Source organism: Rhinolophus ferrumequinum, chromosome 7 (genome assembly GCF_004115265.2).
Source record: "Rhinolophus ferrumequinum isolate MPI-CBG mRhiFer1 chromosome 7, mRhiFer1_v1.p, whole genome shotgun sequence".
In the NCBI taxonomy this organism is placed as follows: domain Eukaryota; kingdom Metazoa; phylum Chordata; class Mammalia; order Chiroptera; family Rhinolophidae; genus Rhinolophus; species Rhinolophus ferrumequinum.
Genome location: NC_046290.1, coordinates 24595887 through 24620860, shown reverse-complemented (window position 1 = coordinate 24620860; position 24974 = coordinate 24595887). Strand labels below are relative to the sequence as shown.

The 24974-nt window shown below is 33.7% G+C and overlaps 1 protein-coding gene across 1 annotated transcript in view; it reads right to left on the bottom strand.

Moving 5' to 3' along the window:
• Window positions 1-24974, bottom strand: part of WDR70 (WD repeat domain 70) — a 248107-nt gene that overhangs the window by 186707 nt on the left and 36426 nt on the right. The window contains exons 6-7 of the mRNA XM_033110994.1: window positions 19688-19747; window positions 16444-16577 (exon numbers count right to left, since the gene is read on the bottom strand). Of these exons, the coding sequence (XP_032966885.1) occupies window positions 16444-16577; window positions 19688-19747 (194 nt within the window). The remainder of the gene's footprint in view (window positions 1-16443; window positions 16578-19687; window positions 19748-24974) is intronic.

Below are 24974 nucleotides of genomic sequence, written 5' to 3'. Positions count from 1 at the left end.
CTAAGACTTGTTTGATTATTCCCAATAGCTTCTTTTACAATGTTGATATTAGAAATGACTTAAGTCTTAATTCTAGTAGCAGAATAAGTAGCAGTTAGGGGCTCTGCATCTAACAGTGAATAAAAAGAGTGAAGGGAGCAAGTAATGGGAGGGCCGTACTTTGGACAGCCTCTCCGGAAAAGGGACATTTAGGTGGAAGCCTAAGTATAAGAAGGTATTAACCATGTTTTTGAAGGGGGGGCAGGTACCAGAGGTAGGGGGGAAGCATTCTAACCAGAGAAAAAAGTACTGTGTGAAAAATCCCTCAGTCATTTTGCTAGAATATACTAAGAAAAGAGAAGAAATCATCAGGGGCCAGGACAAGAACTTTGAGTTTTAATCAAAATGCATCAGGAAGGCATTAAAGGGATTTAGCATGAATAATGGGGAAAAAACAGTAGAGACTGTTGTAGTATTCTAAGTGAGATTCAAGCAAGGAAGACACTTGAGTTGAATCTCGAAGGAAGAATTTTGAAGAAATTAGAGAGGCAAAAAGAGGCAAAAAGGTAAGGTGAAAAGGACCAAGTACTTGGAGAGGAAGGAAAGAGGACACTAAAGGAAGGAAGACTTCATGTTGCAAAGTAACAAGAAACACCGTCACATATAAAGATGACGATTATAAAGTCCTTAGAAGTTCGGGATAAAAATATAAACATAGACTTTAGAAATTAAGGACACATGGAAGGTCACACAAGAATGTGAAATATATCTTTCCAGTGCAGAGGAGATGCTGAAGATGATGCAGAAAGAACATAAATATGAAGTCCTGCAAAACTTAAAAACAGGAAATATAAAAGACGTCTATGGAAAAATAGCTGCTTGAGGAATCCATTAGGCTAACCTAGTCCAAATATCAAAAGAAATAACCTAGGAAAATATAACAATAGGGAGAAGTATCAGAATTGGAAACCAAATGAGAAACAAAGGTAGAAACGATCCAGAAATTTCTGTAAGACAAGGACCAGAGTGATTAGAAAAATAGCCTCATTTGAAAATATCCCACAAACCATGAATTCCCACAGCAGCAAGTTCTCAAAGTAGAAAAGCTGCTCTTATGGAAGCAATTTCACAACAGTAGAGAGCTGGCAGTTGAAAAGGTTGTTCAAGAGATGACACAAGGGTTCACAAAACAAAGATGTACCCACTAGTGAGAAACCAAACAGAACAGCTTCCCTGAAAACAGAGCATCCATCACAAGGAGAGGAGACTCCCCTAAAAGGATTACTCTCAGACCCGATCCCCTGGAAAATCCCTCAGACCACAGACTCATTCCACTAGCTACAGCTATTTTCCTTAAGGAAGTGAGAAGATGTAAGAAGAATCTATTCAGTCTGTTTGTCTCCAGGCAGGAGAGTGAAATAGTAAGGGGCTTGTGAAGAGATTCTAGAGGATGGGTCAGCCAACTTTCTGTAAAGGGCTAGGTAGTGAATAGTTTAAGCTTTACAAGCTATATATGATCTCCATCACATATTCCTTGTTGTATTTTGTTTTACAACCCTTTAAAATTGTAAAATTCTTAGTTCAAGTGTAATACAAAAACAGGCCATGAACTGGATTTGGCCGTCTAGTCATAAATTGCCAATTGCTGTTTTAGAGCATAAAAGACAAAGAATATAGCTAAGAACTATTTTTTCATAGCTATATGAAAAAAGATATTTTTAGACTGTCATTGTTTCATGCTAAAAATAAAATTCAAGAAAACATATCTGTTGCTATATTCAATGCTGCAATAAATAAACTTATTCCTTGGTCATTTCTATGTGTCGGTATGAGAGAAATTCCTAAACGTGGGTTACTGGATCATAGAGTATCTGTGTCTGTAATTTGGAACATCATGCCAAATTGCCCTCCAAAAATAGTACCAATTTACATTCCCATCAACAATGCCTAAAAGTAGTCATTTCACCAAACCTTATCATCATAGTTTACATTTTACAACTTGATAGGTATTATCAAATTGCTCTGTAGGGAAAAAGTTTAGTAGTTGATATCCCATCTTGTCTCCTCCCCACAGTGGACAGTATAGGTCTTTTTTGTCTTTTCCACTCTTATAGGTAACAAGTAGTACCTCGCTGGCATTTTAATTTTTCCTTCATCAATTGTTAGTGAAGCTGTGCATCTTTTTTCGAGTCTATTGGTCAGTTGTATCTCGTCTACTATCTGTTAATTCATTTCCATGGATCAGTTTTAATTTTCAAATATCCCATTCTTTAATTTGCAGAAACTCTATTATAGATAGTAGCCCATTGTTTTCAATATGTATTTCAACTTTTTGAGTTTATACTTTGTATTTTAATTTTGTTTATGATGTCTTGTTTTCTGAAGTATAAGATATCTTTTTAATTACAAAAGCAATTCATGTTGTTTTGCCATATCATATAAAAGTAGAAAGTGCGAGTTCTCCATTTCCTCCACATAATACGTTCATTCCAAAATGAACATCCCAAACTTTGCCTAGTAATTGAAAAACATAAATACATAAGTTATATATTATAAAAAATGGGGTATTTTTGAAAAACTATTTTTCATTTAATAAATATTTGTAGAAATTTTTCTATGTAAAAAAATTCAAGAAAGCATGGTTTATAATAACAAGCAGACAATGGGCAAGGACAGAGAACACTATTTAAAAGTACATTAAACTGAAAATGGAACTACCTTATGATCCAGCAATTCCACTCCTAGGTATCTAACCGGAGAAATCCAAAACTCTAATTCAAAAATCTTTATGCACTCCTATGTTTATTGCAGCACTATACACAATAGCCAAGACATGGAAACAACTGAAATACCCATCAGTAGATGACTGGATTAAGAAAATGTGGTACATTTATACAATGGAGTATTATGCAGCCATAGAGAAGAAAGAAATCTTACCATTTGCAACAACACGGATGGACCTAGAGAACATTATGTTAAGTGAAATAAGTCAGACAGAGAAAGACAAATACCATATGATCTCACTTATATGTGGAATCTAAAGAAAAGAATAAATGAATGAACCAATCAGAAACAGTTTCAGAGACATAGAGGAAAATCTGAGGGTTGCTAGATGGGAGCGGGGGTGGGGATAAGGGGGAAGGTGTGGGGATTAGAAAGCACAGTCAGTAACCACAAGATGGCCAGGGGGTTTGGAAAATCAATTTGGGGAATGTAATCAATAATGTTATAAAGAGTTTGTAGGGTATCCAATGGACACTTGTCCATCATCCTCACTTGTCTACATCATACTCAGGGATGATGTAGATGCCTGATCACTGCACTGTACACCTGAAGCTGAAGCTGAACAATAATAAATGCCAACTATAATTTTATATATATGTGTGTATATATGTATGTATATACCTACAAGAAGCGGAGTATAGCATTAGGAATAGAGACAGTGGAAATGTAATGGCTGTGTGCGATGTCAGAGGGGTAGTGGCTGGGGGGAGGGGGGTTCACACAGTGTGAGGGATATAAGTGATAAACATCTAAGTATTACTTTGTCTTGTGCACCTGAAACTAATTAAAAAAAAATACATTAAAAAAAAAGTACATTAAAGCTGCTCTTCAAAAGACACCATCATGAAAATGAAAAGCAAGCCACAGACTAAGAGGAAATATGTGTGATACACATATCTTATAAAGAATTTTATCAACCAACCTAAGAAAGAAAACCCAATTTAAAAATGGGCAAAAGATCTGAACAGACATTTCACCAAAGAAGATTAATATGTAAAGTAAATAAGAACATAAAAGGAAGATCAATATCAGTAATCATCAGGGAAATTAAATTACGTATCACTACATACCCAAAAGAATGGTTAAATTTAAAAACACAGATAATACCGAGTATAGGCAAAAACGTAAAGTAACTAGAACTCTTACACATTGCTCCTAAGAAAACAAAATGGTACAACACTTTGGAAACATTTGGCAATTTCTTATAAAGTTAATACACACTATACAGCCCAGCAATTTACTCTTAAGTATTTACCCAAGTAAATTAAAATATCTATCCACAACAATACCTGCATGGAAACATTTATAGCAGCTTGATTCATTATACCTAAAAACTGGAAGCTACCCAAATGTCTATCAGTTAATGAACAGATAAACTGTTGTATATTCATACAAGGGGATACTACACAGCAATAAAAAGAAAAAAATCTATTGATAGAGGCAACAATAAAATTGGATCACTGATTGTCTGGGGGTCAAGAGAAGTGTCTGGAAGGAATTTTTTGGGATAATGAAAATGTTGTATAACTTGATTGTGGTGGTGGTAATATGACTGTATGCATATCTCAAAACTCGTAGCATTCAAAAAGAATGAATTTTACTGCATGTAAAATAATTTGACTTTTAAGAAGTTCACTAAAAACATTAAGGTACTGAATTAAAACAGCAAAAAATTAGTTGTGAATTGACTTAAGAGATTTTTAAAGGTTATAGGAAAAAAGAGGGAGGTAAAGAGAACTAGGTCAGAAAGAAGAAAAAGGAGAATGGAAAAGAGATAAAAGAGAATCAAAACTGGATAGCCAGTACTCCTAAAAACAAAATCAGTTCAGATAACAGATTAAATAGTAGTCTTAATTTTTAGAGTCAAATCCAATCTTCTGATGTGAACAAAATCTCAGTAATGTGAAGTAATACTTTGAGATATCAACTTGTAAGAGTCTGTGTCCTAGAATTCCTTTATTTTAAACAATTATAAAATACTAAGAGCTACTATTTACTGAATGCTTTATTGTCACTGTGTGCCGACTTTGCATACATTATTCATTTAATAATTACCACAACCCAAAGAAATAGATATTGTTAAATTTTATTTTACAGGCAAGGAAGCCAAGGGTCCAAATGATTAAATAACTTGCCATGTCATACAGCACATGAACTGGCCAAAAGAGAATTCAAACTTCTGTGACTCAGAAACCAGGTTTTCACCTATCCTGCACATTGACTCTAGAGTAATACTTAGTTGTAGGACTGAATTTTACATAAATCAGTCTACTACAGAAAAGAAACGGGGTAAAAATACTTCAGTAAAAGTCAGAGAGTAATGTAATTTTCCCCAGCCACACAGCAACTGACAATTATGACACAAACCAGCTAAATAAGCAGAGAATATGGTGGATCATGCCCAACGGCTAGAAAAATGATTCATCCATTCTGATTTCTTATAATAAAAAATTTTTACTTTCTAAATCTAAAATTCACTCAGGAAGGCGAATACCAGGTAAAGATGTTTTGTTTTTTTCCTTTGAACTCTGGGACTGTTAAATCAAAAGAAGGAACTAAAAGATATATGCGAAGAACTGCAAATGCCATTACAAAGTGGAAATTGTGACTCAGTGGCGATCAATTTTAACACAAAATGAATGTAAATCATAAGATGCAATAACACGCATTAACCAGTTATTTTGAGAATACATGTGTCAGTTTTGTTGTGTTATTTTTTCTAAGAGCTAAACATATCAGCCTGAGGCCAGAAGGCCAATGCATCACCAACAGTACAGAAATTTTAAGAACTGCCTGTTCCTTCTTTGCCCTGAACTGATAGACTTTAAGCCAAAGATTTTAGATCCTCCAGGAAAAATAATAACGAAATCTTTATACTTTCCTTCTTTGTGAAAGATAGGAACATTTTGGTGAAACATCTTGGTTGTTACTCCATACAACAAGAAATTTTTAGAGAAAAATATGAAAAGATTCTATTTACAACTTATTTAATGAATACTAAGTTTCTACTATAGGCCAGGCACAGTTCCAGGTGCCAAATACAAGTAAACATGTAAAAAAAACCAGATCATTTCTGATAATGAGAAGTTCTATAAAGAAAATAAATCAGGACTACGGATAGAGTTGGCAGCAGTGGAGAGATGAAGACTGAAGACGAGCTACTTTTGATGGGGTAATTAGTAAAGGTCTCTGAGGAGTTGACATCTGAGCTGAGCTACAACCCAACAGGTCACCGGCATTTAGTTAACGAGACAAAATTCACAAAATTATGTAACTTGATGACAATCATAGAGGATAGTGGAAACCCAGAAAAGTTAAAAAAAGAAAATCCTTAAGCTTATATAATTTTATAATGAAAATATCAATGAGAATGAGAAGATACATTGAGGTACATAAAGTAGATCAAAGAATATAAACCGTGCTTTCCTATACACCTCTCACCTCACATTAAAGCTTCCTGGTGATGCACAGGGTCCCACATCGATCAAATTGACAGGCACAGACCGTATCAACACTTCCTCCCCAGTTGGTAAACCACAAGTCCTGTCATCCCCAGGACTGTCTTGACATACACAAGAATGACTTGTGATTTTATTAACCTACTGTTTCCCCGAATATAAGACCGGGTCTTATATTAATTTTTGCTCCAGAAGACGCATTACAGCTGATTGTCCAGCTAGGTCTTATTTTCCAGGAAACACGGTAGTCATTAATGGTACAAGCCCTACAGTTGAATACCTGCTTTCAAATCCCTGTTCTGTCACTTACTGTGTGACCTTGAGCTAGTTAATTAATCTCTCTAAGCCTTCATTTCCACATATGTAAAATGGGGATAATAAATGTACCTATGATACAAGGCAGTTATGAGAATTAACTGATATAAAGAACTCAGCCAGGCTCAATAACTGTTAGCTATGATTATGATACACATTATTAACATTACTATTATGTAAACAGAACATTTCTTCTTTAGCAAAAGAAAAACATTTATTTCTGTATTAAATAAGAAATATATACACCATGTGGCTAAAAGATATAAAAGGGCAAAAAATACATTTTCCTCCCACCGTGGTCTTCCAGATCACCAGTTCTTTTCCCTGTAGAAAATCAATATTATTGGTCGCTTGCATATCTTTCCAGGAATATTTTATGCATATATAAGCAAATAGTTTATGTTGTTTTTTTTTTTTCTGAGCGTTTTAAAATACTATACACTATTCTCACTGTTGGTGGGAATGCAGACTGGTGCAGCCGTTATGGAAGGCAGTGTGGAGGTTCCTCAAAAAATTACGAATAGAATTACCATATGACCCAGTAATCCCTCTCCTGGGTATCTACCAAAAAAATCTGAAAACATTTATACATAAAGACACGTACGCTCCAATGTTCATTGCAGCTTTGTTTACGGTGGCCAAGACATGGAAACAACCCAAATGTCCTTTGATAGATGAATGGATAAAGAAGTTGTGGTATATATATACACAATGGAATACTATTTGGCGGTAAGAAAAGATGATATAGGAACATTTGTTACAACATGGATGGATCTTGAGAGTATAATGCCAAGCGAAGTAAGTCAAACAGAAAAAGCAGAGAACCATATGATTTCACTGATATGTGGTATATAAACCAAAAGCAACAAAAGAACAAGACAAACAAATGAGAAACAAAAACTCATAGACACAGATAATAGTTTAGTGGTTACCAGACAGTAAGGGGGGTGGGGGTGGGAGATGAGGGTAAGGGGGGTCAAATATATGATGATGGGAGGAGAACTGATTCTGGGTGGTGAACACACAATGGGATTTATAGATGATGTAATATAGAATTGTACACCTGAAATCTATGTAATTTTACTAACAATTGTCAGCCCAATAAATTTAAAAAAAAACAAACTATGCACTATTCTATAAAGCACTTTTTTAACTCAATATATTTTTAAGATTGTTTCAAAGGTGAACCTTTCTTGATGACTTAGGTCAATGTTTTTCAAATTTGAGTAATTAACACCTTCCTTTTGCTAGGAAAATATGTTTAGAGATCACTTTCTGATGACAAATAATTATAATATTATTTAATTGAGTATGAACACATAACTAGGCTCCTTAAACTTACAACTCTTATAAAACTATAAGTTCACAATGAATTTAAAAGTAAATATTAACCACTCCACACCCACAGGAATGACTACCACGAAAACACAGTAACAAACATTGGTGAGAATGTAGAGAAACTGAAACCTTTATATATGGCTGGTGGGAATGTAAATGGCATAGTCACTTTGGAAAACAGTTTGTCAGGTTATTAGTATGTTAAACATAAATTTACCATATGACCTAGCAATTCTCAATCAAGGCATCTATTTACGAGACATGGAAACATATGTCCATCCAAAGACTTGTACACAAATGTTCATAGCAGCATTATTTATAATATCTAAAAAGTGGAAACAACCCAAATGTCCACCAACTGGTGAATGAACAAACAAAAATAAGACACACACACACAACTATTCAACCATAAAAAGGAACAAAGTACTGATGTGTGATGTGTCTTACAACATGGATGAACCTCAAAAACACTTTGCTGAGTGAAAAAGGCCAGACACAAGAAACCACATATTGTATCATTCCATTTATATGAAATGTCCAGAAAAAGCAAATCTATAGAGACAGAAAGTAGATTAGCGGCTGCGTAAGGTTGGAGGTGGATATGGAGAGTGACCACAAATGGGAATGAGGTTTGTTTTTAGGGTGATGGAAATTAGATTATGGTGATGGTTGCACAAATCTGTAAATTACTAAAAATTATTAGATTGCACACTTAAGATGAGTAAATTTCATGATTATGTAAATTAAACCTCAATGAAGTGATTTTTAAAGTAAATACTAAAAAAAAAAAATTCAAATTAATTTTAAGTTGTTTGCTGAAACCATACCATATAGACTGGAACAACCTCTTTATTGTGGAACAAACTGATTATATCTCTCTACAACAGCCTTCTAATCTGCCATCACACCAACAAATTAATGAATATTTATTGCCTGCTAAAGCACATGCCTATTTTATTGTGCTACAGTGATGACTTAATTTTCCCACCAATTGTCTCTTTTATAACTACTCTGAAAACTTTGTTCATACAGCACTTTATGACAAAACAAGCTTTCAATGGGCGCCAATGTATTATTTATGTATGAAGTATGTCTCTGCTCCTTTCTCAAGGCCATGGCCACTAAAAGTGCAAGTAGCACTTCTGCCCAGGTGATTTTAAACACAAAGGTAAACAAATGCAGATATCACGGTTATGCCAAATGATTATCAAAATGAAAAAGCAAAAATTTTAAATTAATGAAAAGAATTCATGAGCTCCTAAAAGTATGCCCATAAACCCCAGTTTGAGAAACTATAATGTGCAAAGTCTCAGAAGTTACTCAAGTATTCAGTGCTGTCTGATATCACACTGAATGTTATCTATACAGTTGAGCAGTTCCAGTAAATGCCCATTCACAAAATGGTTTTATAATTGTCACCAAGTTACATAATTTGTGCATTTTATCTCATGACTAAAAGCCAGCCTGACTAAAAAACAAACTTGTCTGCAGTTATGAATCTGCGGGTGGGTTTCTCAAATGGAAATTTATATAACATTTATAATTTAAATAGGAATAGTAATTGCTTAAAACAAGAAACACCTGATGAAAAACAGAATCCATCCACTCAAAAAGGCCGAACATTTGACACAAATGATTGACACAAACTGTTAAAAACCATATCATATGGTAACAAAAACTGGAAAAAAATTTTCTCAAAATTGAATATAATTATTATACAATCAATATTCATTGTGTATGAAATTGTGTTGCATCTGATTAAACAACATTTGGTTGACTAAATTATACCAGAAATCAAAGCAAAACACCAGGCTTATAAAATCTCCATACTAATCATTAACTTGTTGATCTGTCAGCAGACCAAAAGATCAGAGTAGAGGGATATAATCTGTTTTCCACAATAAGGAAATTGTTTTATTCTATATGTCCAATTGAGTTTCTTTTTTATTTTTTTTTCACATCAAATACAGGAAATCCTTGCTTTGCATGGTTCTGATATGCATGAATTTCAGTCACATAAATAATACCAGGCCCAGCTATATGGTTCAAATTTTAGTTACTGCAGTATATTAACTGTGAGTTATTGTATAGAGTACGAACTGTGCTGCTAGCTCTTCAGTCCAAAAATCACTACATAAAGAGCAGATGTGCATCCTGATCAATAACCAATCATACCTCTTCTTCCAAAGTCTGTCACTGATTGGTCACTGTTAATTAAGTGTTATTCATTCATGCACAGACAGCAAAGCACGTAGTTGTGTTGCCTCCTTGTCTTCCAGTGATAAACCCACATGACATTTTACAAAATGGATATTTGAAAGACAGCTATTTCACAAAGTCAACATTTTTAAATGTGCACAAAAGGCATTTTACTTCTTACTATCTGTTCTTGAGAAACACTCAGTTTACATATATGCCCAATGAAGTATAAAGATAACCATCTCATCATTTATTTGTAATAGTGAAAAAGTGGCCACAATCCCAAAATCCATCAAAGAGAGAATAGCTAATAAGTGCAGTGGTTCTCAAAGTGTGTCCTCAGACCAGGTACACCACCAGCACCTGGGAACTTGTTAGAAATGCAAGTTCTTGGGCCACACCAGATCCAAAGAATTGGAAACGTTAAAGGTGAGGTACAGCGAGCATTTTCAGATGGTTCTCATGCCTATTGAATTTCCAAAACCACGGAACTATGGTAAGTTACACATGGTATTATGCTATGCTGCACTTAGAATATATTATACGTGTAGTGAGATTTAAAAATATCTAAGCAATATTGTGAAGTAGAAAAAAAAATAATGGAATAACAATCATCTGATACCATTTATGAAAACAAATATAGTATATACCTGTTTTTAATTGGTACATATAACTATTGATAATTGCATGGAAAAAACTCAGAGCATGTATACCATGATGAAAATAATGGTAACACCTAGGAAAGACATTAAAATAAAGGTGATCAAGGAAGAAATTTAGTTTTATCCATAATGTTTTAATTTCTTTATGAGAATGTTATACATAACTTGATTAAAATGTTTTAAGAAGAAGAGAATGGAGAGTATCTAGCCATTTTTAAATAGTAAAAAGATAAAGAATTCTTAACTTGGGTTACCCTAAGTAATCCAAAAATTCTTGATATTTCATGACTAATTTTACTCCATCTACATATTTTTCTTTTTTTGTTTTTTGGTATAGAGGATATATCTGAAGGAAGGGTTTGTGATTCCAAGGATTCTGACTCTTTAAACCTGCATATATAATTATTGAGAACCTATGAGAAAACAGAGAGAAAACAGAAGACGACTAGCAGGTTGCATCAGAGAAAATGTGGTACTGATTTTCACTAAATGGGACAAAGGAAGACTTTAGAAACTAGAGATCCTAATAACAAATCTAATATCGAGACTGGGCAAGAGTCCAAAACAAATTATTAAACAGACTTCAAAATACCAAAAATGGAAGATGCATAAAAAAAGAAGTCGAGCAACAACAAAAAAATAGCACTTTTTAAAAGCTGATTTTTATAGAATATATCAAGAAAACATTTAACATCAATCTTTTTAAGGTGTCCCAGGGGAGTGACTGAGAACCAGGCCAAGAACATTACAGCACCAGAGTCCTTTGGAGAAATTCATCAGAATTGCCCTAAATCCAGAACACCTTAGCGCAGTCTATTCCTATCCTTAGGACTTCTACCTCTTCTCCTGAATGGCTACTAGGGGGTTCTTTATGTGTGAATGCCTCTTTGACACCCACTGATTCACCATAATGCTGCCTCTTGCATATCAGGCAAATTCTGACATCTGCTATTACAGGTAAGAAGATGATCTGAAAACAGCATCCTGTGCTTTTACATCTTCAAGACAGTCAAATTCCCTCAAGTTTTCTTGGCAGATGATAGAGGAAAAATGTGGATGGGAGACAAAAAAAGTTATGGAAGAATTTAGCTGAGTTATAGGTATGCATGGATTCTCATGTAGGTGAATAACTTAATCCAAAAGGTTGTTTAACAGATCAGTGTCAAAATACAGAAAAGCTCCTAATGGCATACCAAAATCTGACTCTGCCATATTTAACCATTATCAACTGAATGAGAACTTACTGCACATTTATCAAATTTACATTTGTCAAAAAAAAAGAGAAAAGGATTGATCATTAATATGTCGGATGTCAGAATCAAAACAAGGAGCTGACAAAATAAAGAAAATGAAATTGAATGAAAAGAATATAAATACTTGTACTGCACCTTTTTCTTTACTTAAAAACTTAATGTAAATTTAATTTAGTATTATATAATATAGACACGCACACACAGATAAATTCTAAAAGATCATTTTTGCCTGTAAGGCTTAAAATACTTACTATCAGACCCTTCCTTTATAGAAAAATTTTGCCAACTCCTTGTCTTGTCCAGTAAGCCCTTTCTCAAAAACAAGTTCTATCTTTGAATTTGAGTATAAAATGAAAGACATTAAGTAAACATTCTGTAAGATTAAATTTAAATTGGAACAGTTTTACAGATTTACAACTCTGAAACTGTTTTACATGTATAGAGGGGTTAAACAAATACATATATATGGATGGGTGTTGGGAGCCAGGTTTCTCAGTGTTGGAAAGCTGAAAAGTTTCTGAGGAGGAAGGAAGAGGGAAGGCTAGAATGAACCAATGTGCACTGGATTAGAGTCAGAGACCTGAGTATGAATGCCTTGTTTAGCTTAATATAGAGGCAAAAAAGATACATAAACAATTATAGATACAGTGTATACACAGGTTAGTATACATGCATCCACTTCCTAGATCTGTTGTCTGAGAAAGGCCTAGACGCAGTGGCACCCCAACAGCAACAAGCACATCAAGAACCTACCTACTGTTTTCTGACACCATTCTCCTAGGAAATATGACTGATCCTAGGACTGGGACAAGAGAAAATATAAGATGAGTCTGAAGCATCTTATAATACCAAAGAGTAAGGAATAACAAAAAAAAAATAAAAGAGGCATGTCAAAGAAAGGGCCGTAAAAGCCAAATTGAAATAGCTTCCAAAGGCCACAGCGGAAACAAACTGTTAATAATACAGTATTGGCTTACAACCAAAGGTATGAAATAAGTAGCCATTAGTCAATACTGATAGAAAAAATGATTAAATCAATGGGAAAAACAGACAATTCTTCCCTACAAAGGAATTCCAAGTAGTTCAAGTACATATCACTCGGTCCAGGAGGTGGAGCTCAGTTTTTCCACTCTCCCAAGTGTGAGCAGCATTTATTAACTTGCTTCCAAAGAAATCACATATGGAAACAGGAGGAAAAAGTAACTTTACAGTGGAGTAACCTTGAAAACATGATAGCATGCACCCGTGATATGTGATAAGAGCACTGTACTTCTGTCATATTCAGCTCAGAAATCCACAGCCCGTCTAATCATGAGAAAAACATCATAAAAAATCAAATCGAGGGACAGTCTACAAAATACCTGACCAGTACACCTCAAAACTTTCAAGGTTATGAGAAACAAGAAAAGACTGAGAAACTATCATAAACCAGAGGAGACTAAACAGGCAGGAAGACTAAATGTAATGTTGTACCTTGAAAGGGATATTAGTTTAAAAAAAGAAAGTGTGATCCAAATAAAATTCGGAGTCTGGTTAATACTAATGTACCAGTATTAGTTTAATTGTCACAAATGTACCATGGTAATATAAGATGTTAACAAAAGGAGAAACTGGGTTAGGGACATACCTGAATTATGAACTATCTTTGCAGCTTTTCTGTAAATTAAAAAATATTCTGAAATTGAAAGTTTGCTAAAATTTGAAATGTAAACATCAATATGATCTTGTCATTTAAACACACATGCACGCACACATATGTACCTATATTGTTCACCTCTTTTCACTGAAAAAGTCAAGAAGCAATGATACCCCAATATCAATGAGCATGTCATATCCAGATTTGGCCTATAAATGCCCTTCCCACTTTTAAAAAACAGGTCTCCATGGGAACATGCTGATTCCAGGACATGGAAAGGAATGAACCAGGAAGCCCACATCATGTCATGCCAGAAAATAAGCTTTCAAAGACTAATGCAGTCACGTCATAGCACTCAGGGACTCCCCACTGGCCAAATCTGAGACAATTTAAACATCAAAAAGAATAATGACTGCAATTGACTGAAACACATGAAAATTTTAAAATCACAAATATTGATACTCAAAAAAGAAAAAGAAAAAAAATCACCACCAATAACAGCAACAACTCATTTATCACCACTAACCCTTAAGCTGAAAATGAGTAATTAATAGGAAATAACTAACCATTTATCCTGCCTCTCCAGTAGGAGCTGAATTTCAGGGTTACCAAATAACATTAGTTAATGAGAAAGGTTCTTCTTTTAGAAGAAAGCCAGCAAGCAAATATAGATGAAATAACAGAATTAGAAAATTACCAACTTGCAACACTTAATGAGAAAATTAGGTACCAATAATCAATGGATACTAAACTTATTAAGTGAAAAGATAAGGTGAATCTGGATATTTACATTGTACCAAAATATCTTCCCACAAAGTTCTTGCCTATCTCAAATATATAATATAAACTTTACAATGAGGAATCAGATGTCACCAACTTAATCTAGGAATCGACCTTAATTGCTAGTCACTAGTAGTGGCAACAATTAGACAATACATGCCACCTGATATGATAAAATATGGGTGATAATCAAGCCTTTGGATCTTCTATAGGAAATACTGGAGATAAAGAAACAGTTAAACAGTTTCAAAATAAGAGAGGAAGAACCTTACAAAGGATAACTGGATGTGTCTGCTTAACAAAGTCATAAAGTCATGGGAAAGAAATAGTAGGAAGGAGATACTGTTCTAGATTAAAAGATACATAAAAGAGGTTCAAAATAAATGTGATGTATGTTACTTGATTGGATCCATGTCTGACAATACACTGTGAGGACAAATGCAGAAATTTAAATATGGAAGAGTTATTAGAAATATTAAGGAATTCTAAAGAATGTTGTTAGAAGTAATCATGGGACTATGATTATACAGAAAATGTCTATATTTTTGAAAGATACACACTGAAGTATTTCAAAGTAAAAGTTATGTCTCTTTACCTTTAAATACTTCAAAAATTACAAAAACAAGATGAAGCAAATACAGAAAATTGTTTATAACGGCTACATCCAGGTAAAGCATAGATGGCTATTACACTACGTTTCTCTATGCTTGAAATTTTTCACAGTAAAAAAGTGAATTACAGGTAAGTATATAAATATAAATAGATAGATGTAAAATATATACTGAATCCAAGAAAACCATTGTGATAAAAAGTAGAGGTAAGTATATAAACATAAATAGATAGATGTAAAATATATACTGAGTCCAAGAAAACCATTATGATAAAAAGCAGAGTCACATTATTTGGTAATGAGAGGCAAACGATGGCAAAGTTGAACAGTTCTCATCATTCAAAAGAGTAACATTCACATGTTTGTAGTATTAGAGTATTACAGATAGGATGCAACAATTTAATTATGGAAGAGAAAAAAATGCTTAAGAATTATGACTTCAAAATTTACAAATCAATGATTTGTAGAAAAATGACCAGAGCAACTTTAGTCAAAATGGTTATTTTGCTAGATAACTTCAGCTCCCAGAGAAATTTGAGGTCTCAGACCCAACCTGATCCACATACAGACATTTAGTATCTAAGCATTTATTAACAAGTGAGCACAAACAATTCATATAACCTGTTCTGCAGGCTTAAGACAAAGCTCAGCTCTCTAGCTTCTTAGATGCTCCAACCACAAAAAGGTTCCCTGGAAGCAAACGCCCACCATCCAGAGACAGAAACTTTCTCCACATAGCTGATAGGATCCAGGGTTTACGGATGGATATTAAGTTTAGCAAAAAATCATCATCCTTAAGCGTTCAGGTTAAAGGTGAAACTAGATTCTTATACCCCATTCATGCAAGAGTAGGAAATGGAGTCTAAGCAATTGCAGCTAATTCACCAGTCTTGACTATCTTTAAATGTCATCAATAAGAGCCCATTTCCAACAAACATTATGCAAGTTAACAAGATACTAATTTGACCAATAAAAATCCATTTTTGATATCCAACATGCTAAAAGATCAAATATGGTCAAAAATGGAACTAAAAGGTGGCTTCAGTGGCACCACATGCAGCCCTGTGTGATACAGTGCTAGCTGAGCACAGCAGCACAGTGGTGTTGGCTGAACGCATGTCATATACACATGCAGAATATTACGCAGTATTTATTGGAGTGTTTTTCAAATAATCTAAGCAAGGTAACAACTTCTAAATAAAAATAGTTAAAAAAAACAAAACAAAAAAGACTGAAAATGTCTTAAAATAGAGGTTAATGAAATTAAGGAAAGAAATTTAAAGTACATTTCACTTTCATTTGAAAAATGAAGGTAATACATAGTCATATAAACTTATTTTAACCGGGTAAAAACCATTATAGAGAGAATACAAATGACAACAGCACTCTGTCTTCAAATAGGAAGATACATGAAGTGAGTGATACATACCATTCACAAGGTTGAAGGGATCGAAATGCCTTAAAAGAAGCATCCATTCCAGCAAAATCCCAAAACTTAACATCGTAGTCATATCCTCCAGTCACCAAACGGGCACCTGAGGGATCCAGACCCAAAGCAGAAACCTGGTTTAAAAACAAACAAACAAACACACAAAAAACAAACAAACAAACATTAATTGGAGAAAAGATACTTATAGTCCATTATAACACCCATTTCCTTTCTGTAACCCCACATCTCATACTATGGGAATTGGAAGGATAGACCACCAACTGTTGTTACCTCTAAAAAGTAGGAAAGGAAAGCACCTTCTATATTATTTGATTTTATTATTATAAGTATTATTTTTTTGGAAATAATAAAAAGAAAAATATTTTAATTTCTCTAATCACCAGCTTTGTCCCACCTTATCTACCACGTACTCACAATAGTGATGACTGCTATTTCATATGATAAACTAAGTTGCTTTAGTATATAAGTAGAAATCTCACAAACAATTCAGCTTTTTCAATGAACAATTCTGAGGAAACCTTTTAAGATAGTTTAACTACCGCTATATACAGAACACATGAATCTAAAATTACCAAAGTGAATAACGGCAACGGGAACTTTAAGAAAACTACTGAACAAAGTAGGACCAAGTAGAAATTATTATCTTGTGCATATGGCTGAATACTCAGCATAGTCACCTTAAGCAATTATTTTTAAAGCTGAGTTTGTAAGTGGCTATTCACATTATAACAGCATTTAGACTGGTTCCATAAATTATTTGCAAATTGGATCTATGTGAACAAGCCTAGTATAATACTTATTCACACAGATCTAATTCAATACAATTATTGATATTATTTTGGCCCATAATATTGAGAAAAGGCTGACATACACAGACAAACATTTGTACACAATGATAATCTGCCAATTTTTTTAAGCCGGCTTTCCAATGTCAACATACTGTTCAATCAAACTGATCTAGAAGGATGGGGAAAAGCAGTGTTTAAAACGATAACAGTATCTAACAACTCTTTCTATTTCATGTGATAAACACAAAAATCAGTAAAATCAAACCACACTATATTATCACTTGGAACTGTTCAGTTGCCTATCACATAGCATACACAGTTGCCCATTGTAAGTATATTCTCCAAATAGACATATTTCTTCGATGGCAAGGAGGAAAAGAGAGAGCAGAAAAACTTACAGATTGAGAAACATAACAAACAATGATGGCTCTCTTAAGAATGAGTCAGATATTATCTGGATACTGATTTGAACATACTAACTGTAACAATGTGAATGGGACAATTGAAGACATTTGAAAACTGTGGGATTAGATTATGTTAAATAATTATTGAAAAAAAATTTAGATGTAATAAAGATGTTCTGATTACGAGAGAAAGGAGAGGGAGAGGAGGAGAGGGACAGACCAACCACATCTCTTAGAGATTCATACTGAAATATTCAGAGATGAAATCATATGAAGTCTGGAATTCACTTTTAAATAATCCCACAAGGTGGGTAGATGGAGGGAAGAGGTTTACTAGAAATGTAAAGTACATGGGAAACAAGACCGGATTTATGTAGATAATTGGTAAGGCTCAGAAATAAATAATATGTGGATTCCTTTTAGTATTTGCTATACTTCTGTGAGTATGTAAATATTTTTATAACTAGTTGGAAGAAAACAAAAACAAAAAACAAATCCAGACAAAAGAGTCACCTTCCTAATAGCTGATACATTTCCAAGAAGTTGAAATACACGCAGGGCAAAGACAAGACTGCAAAAAGAAATTAGCTAACCTTACAGTACAGTTAGAAGTTCAAAAATCAACTGATTTTTGATGTGCAACATAACTTGGAGTATTATTTTTTTAATTACATTTCTTTAAAAGTTAAAATTTGGGGATGGCCAGTTAGCTTAATTGATTAGAGCACGGTGCTAATAACACCAAGGTTGCCGGTTTAATCCCTGCATAAGTCACTGTGAGCTGCACCCTCCTTAAAAAAAAATAAGAATAAAAATAAAATTTAGAAAAATTAATAAAAGATAAAATTTGATTTGAAAAAAGGGTAATATTTAAATAAAACGTGTGAAACCCATGTACTACCTCTTAATTATTAAAAAAAAGTATATGAACTAAATGGTAGGAAAGCTTTCTTTTAAGTATCAACAGTCTACAATTCTTTTCCTTATACATAAAAATATGAAAGTTCTTAAAATTCTGTCACGATTTCAGAATAAAACTATCAAAAGTCTGACTTAATAAAAACTAGATATAATATCAAGAACTAAATGGAAATAATTTCTCAAGGCAGTTCTCAGATACTTTGGTTTCAAGACCTTTCACACTCTTAAAATCACTGAAGACCCAAAAAGTGTTTGTTTATGTGAATTATTTGTATCAATGTTTACCATAGTAGAAATTAAAACTAAGGCATTTTAAAGTATTTGTTGTTCCAGTCATTTAAAATAACAATAAACCTATCTTTTAACAAATACTTAAACAAATATATTTAATTCTATCATTTGTGTCATTTCTGGGTTTATTTCTATCGATTGATGTTTCCCCCTCATTATGGGATGTATTTTCTTGCTTATTTACATGTCAGACATCTAGAAAAAGGTAACTTAATTGTAAAGGAAAATCAAGATAATTTTATTCTTCCACTTATTCATAAGCAGGATTCATTTATTCAACTAACACTTTTTAATGATTTTGTAAGAAGATAAAATGATTTCATCTTATATTTCAGAAATCTATATTATTAAACTTTAAATAACAAATAAATGTAACAATATAATCCATAAATCTAAGTAATATAATCTAAGAGCAATGCAGTGACTATTTTATGTTCATTTCTTATCTCAACATTCATCTAAAAGATGAACTCGGGCCTTTTACTGTACAGAAATAAAGCTAAGAGTAATGAGAAATTTTCCCACACCATAAAAAACAAAACTATACTTGAGTTTCATTTCTTTCATTTGTAATGTTCTTATATCAAAGAAAGAGGTTTTAAAGCCAACAATAACAATGACAATTATAAGTGTCCCTATTTTTAATGAAACCCAATGGCTATTTTGACTAAACAGAAAAGTAATCGTTCCTTAATGTCTACAGTGTTTGTGTTAGCAGTTGATTGTATAATTGGCCTTACGATAAATGTTATCTTATTAACTCACTTTTCCATAAGAGCCCTGTTATTGAGAGAAAAGAATCAAATTTTTAAAACTTACAGTTTTAGTACCATGCTTTAGCGTTATCTCATGAGAGTCAGGGATCTTTTGAACAGGATTCTGAAAAAGGAAAATTCCATGACATAATGAATAACAATATATTTGGGGGGTAATAACTACATACCACATTCACAGGAAAATTTGTTTTTAAAATTTGCATCACTGGCTTTTTAAAACAAATTAACAAAAACCAGGAAATAAAAAGTATGAGGGCATTTATATTTCTGCACATCTAGATAGACTGCAATTGGTTACTTTAAGATGATAATGAATTTATCTTAAATCTCTATAAAGGTAACCTAAGAAACTTTCTAGGTTGTATGAAACCATAAGACCCTCTTAGCATCAAAAATATTTAAAGTCCTCTTTTCATTGGCACATGGGCATACCTTAAAGTACTTATGTACTTAATTTATAATAGACAACAAAATCTGCACAAGGTAGATACATAGATACAGATACAGATATAGATATATAGAAATATGTACACGTATATATGTGTGTGTGTGTGTATATATACCTTTTACACATATACACATATATACACATATATATACCTTTTAACCCATAAGAGTTTAAAAATCAAAACTGCTGTTCAAAAATGATACAGATAAGGAACTGAGTCATTTACTGATTCACTGATTCAATAAAAATTTATTACAGGGCGATTATACCAGATTCTAAGTGGCATTAGATACAGCCTCTACTCATCTCCCCTCCCAAGAAGCATGCAGTCCAAAAGGGAGACATCAATGATTCTATTTCAGTATAACAAGTGCTATCATAGACAGGGGTATGGGCAGAATAATTGAAGGATAGAAAAAATGGATGCAACAATCAAATATAAGAAGTTGCAGTGATCATTTGAATAAAAAGTTTCATTGTTTAGTCAAGTCTCCATTATCCAAGAGCAGGATAATCGTACTAAAATTCTATGGCCACTACATATTCATGTTCAGATAATCTTGCTATCTACTTAACTAAATAGGTGCAATCTAACAGACTTTGGTCCCTGTCTCTCCTCGTTCTTTGGTTTATCTCAAATCTTTCCCCTACTATGGCTCATTTTCCTCCACATATAAACAATTAAAGTACTTCCCATATTAAAGACACTCACACACTCACTCACACACACACTCACACATACACACACACACACACACACACACACACACACACACTCTCACTCACTCACACATTAATTTCCCGAACATTTACTGCTGCATCACTATGTTTTCTTTTGCAATCAAGCTTTTTCACACTACAGCTTTCACTGTCTCTACTTTCTTTCACCCATCCTTCTATCTCTAACACTTTGGCACTTGTCATTTAATTCCTAAAGCCTAGCACAGTTTTGGCACTTAAGAGACTCTTGGTAAATATTTCTTAAATGGATAAACAAGTTACTCTAAATGCCCCTGGACACTTTTCAGAACTTAACCTGCACACCTAACCTTTCAACAGCATGTTAACTACTAATTATTTCCTCCCTCTTGAAACTGTTCTTTCGTGGGAGAAAATATCCTAGACAAAAAACCATAAAAGCTAGAGTTCTTAAATCTAACTCTGCCATTCATTAGCCCTCTCATAACCTCAGGAGAGTTATGACTCTCAGTTTCCTCATTTGCAAATAGCACGTGCTTCCAAAACAGAGTTTGGCACAAAAGAGGTGCTCAATAAGTGGCAGCCACCACTTATTCTAAGGTTTACCTCCTACCATGTTTCCCCGAAAATAAGACCTAGCCGGACAATCAGCTCTAATGCGTCTTTTGGAGCAAAAATTAAGTAAAATAAGTAAAATAAGACCGGGTCTTATATGAAACCACATGTAATGTAATATATTAATATAATACTGGATCTTATATTGATTTTTACTCCAAAAGACGCATTAGAGCTGATGGTCCGGCTAGGTCTTATTTTCGGGGAAACGGTAAGTGCTAGTATTCTTGCAAGAAACAGAACAGTTCACATGTTTCACTTAGAGAAGAATCTATCATAGTCTGTGTCTTATTTCATAACTAATTACTTTTTCATCACTCAGGAAACAGAAACACTGTCACCAAAAGGAGGGATGAAAATTATTTCACTGAATTCAATGCAGAATGTGCCTATATATAGACAATTTCTGACATTTTAAAAAAAACTTACAAGAATACAGAACAACTTAGTATTTACATTAGGAGTGAATTAAATATTTAAATAAATGTTGTTTACATTTAAAATCAAAGTTTTACTGGAAATCATATAGGGCATAACTCATAAAAAACCCATATAATTGGCACAACTAAATCATCTAAAATAGTAGCAATCCATCTTTTGGTAGCATATCATTTGATGGTGACTGTTCTTTTTCCAGAACTTTTACTAATGACTCTTTGAAATATGGGTTAGTACAAAATTTGCTATAACAGTAAGATATTTTCAAGATTTTCCTGCCAGGGGACATCATAAACTACAAGACTTCAATGAAGTCATTTATTACTAGAATTCATAACAAGAGCTACAGGCGTAATGGAAGAGGGGGAAAGATACCAGTTTTTGTTTTCGTTTGCTTTTAAATGCCAACCAAAGGATTATTTCCCAGGCTCTTTGGTTCACCCTCAGTAACAACAATGATACCAAACATATCTGGAATAACATGAGCAATTCCATCTGATGTACATCCTTACAGTGTTTTCAAAAGACTTGCAAATCAGAAGTAACCTTTCTGGGGTAAAGTTCTCATAAGTTTAAAACATAATTTAATTTTTATATACGGTATATAATTTTTCACTATATAGCATATATAGTATGGTACCATAACCCATAATAAAAAGTCTACTCAGTAACAAAAATCTGCCACAAAGTCGCTGGGAGTTAGAGGGAGAGAAAGGAGATTACCAGTCAGGAGCTTGATAATAAGTGCTACTTTCTCCCAGAAATTATTTTGGAAATAGTTACCAGTGGAGTACCACAGGCAACCAGAAGTAGAGTCTATTTTAGTGCAAGTCTGGAGATCCAATAAGACTGACTTAACATTAATTCACTTATTCATTCACTCACTAATCATACAAATCCACGTAACAAATATTTATTGAATATTTAATTACATACCACATACCAGGAACTACAATTAAAAATAAATGACCAAAAACAAAGACTCAGCTCACAGGAAACTGTCAGTCCAGTAAAGCAAAACAGACAGGAAAACAAACAGGCAAACTCAAATGTTTCACATGCTATGACAGAAGGATACACAGGGTTCAATGTTCAATTCCATTCTGCCTGGGGAAGTAGAGGGTGATTAGAAAGGTTTCATGAAAAAAAATGTTTGAGATGCCGTTGGAAAAATAAATAGAGGTTCCCTAGGTGACTGTGGAAGACATCTAGAGGAGAATAAGATGAATCTTGACACTTTCTGAATTGCAAATATTTTTGCATGGCTACAGTTTAAATTGCTGGGCAGGAAAAAGGGTGTGTGTGTGTTGTGTGTGTTTGTGTGTGTATATATAAACAAACATATAGATACACACAAATGACACACCACACATATATGTGTATATATGTATACATATGTGTGTATGTATATATATACATACATGTATATATATAAATGTATATTTATGTTCACACACACATATAACCCAGAGAGTTAGCTAGGAGCCAGATTGTATACAACGCCAACAATCTGAAATTTAAGCTCTGAGCCATGTAATTTGATAAGATTTGAGTTTTCAAAAAAATCACCAAGGTATTCTGTGCTTCAAGATACAATCAACATACGGAAAAGGCAACCTACAGAACAGGAAAAAAATATGTGCAAATCATGTATCTGATAAGGGGTTAACATCCAGAATATATATTAAAAAAAAAAACAACTCCTACAACAACAAAACAACAACCCAATTTGAAAACTGGCAAAGGACTTTAAGTATTTCTCCAAAGAGATACAGATGACCAAAAAGCATATGAAAAGATACCCAAAATCACTAATCATTAGGGAAATAAATGTAAATCAAAACCACAATGAGATACCACTTCACACACACTTAAGATGGCCATTATTGCTAAAAAGAAAAGAAAGAAAAAGTGTTGGAGGGCGGCCTGATGGCTATTGGTTAGAGCATGGGTTCTGAACAACCTAGGTGCCAGTTGGATTCCCACATGGTCCAATGAGCTGCGCCCTCCACACTAGATTGAAGACAACAAGCTGCCGCTGAGCTTCCAGGGGGGTGACTGGATGGCTCAGTTGGGCAGCTGGATGGCTTAGTTTTTTAGGGCACAAGCTCTCAACAAGGTTGCCGGTTCAATTCCCGCATGGGATGGTGGGCTGCACCCTCTGCAACTAAAGACTGAAAATGGCGACTGGACTTGGAGCTGAGCTGCACCCTCCACAACTAGACTGAAGGACAACTACTTGGAGCTAATGGGCTCTGGAGAAACACACTGTCGCCCAATATTCCCCAATAAAATTTATTTTTAAAAAAAGTGTTGGAGAGGATGTACAGAAAATGGAATCCCTATGCACTGCTGGAGGGAAATGATACAACTGCTATGGAAAATAGTATGGTGGTTCCTCAAACTATTAAGAATAAAATTACTATATGATCCAGCAATTTCACTCATGAATATACACGAAAAGAATTGAAAGCAGTATCTTAAAGAGATGTTTATACATCCACCACACTCATAGCAGCATTATTCACTATAGTCAAAAGGTGGAAGTAACCCAACTGTCCATCAATGGATAAATGGATAAACAAAATGTGGTATATACATACCATGGAATATTATTCAGTCTTATAAAGGAAGGAAATCCTGATACTATGTTTCTCCGAAAATAAGACCTAGCTGAACTATCAGGTCTAATGCGTCTTTTGGAGCAAAAATTAATATAAGACCCGGTCTTATTTTACTGTAAGACCAGGTATAATACAATATAATATAATATAATATAATATAATATAATATAATATAATATAACATAATATAATATATACCGAGTCTTATTTTAATATAAGACCGGATCTTATATTATATATAAGATGCATTAGAGCTGATGGTCCAGCTAGGTCTTATTTTTGGGGAAACATGGTACATGTTACAACATGGATGAACCTAGAGAACATTATGCTAAATGAAATAAGTCAGTCACAAAAAAATAAATACTGTATGAGTGCACTTATGAAGTATCTAGACTAGTCTAGAATAGTTAAATTCATGGAGACAGAAAGTAAAATAGTGGTTGCCAGGGTTGGGGCAAGGGGGAAATTGATAGTTGTTGAACTCTAATGTACAGAGTTTTTGT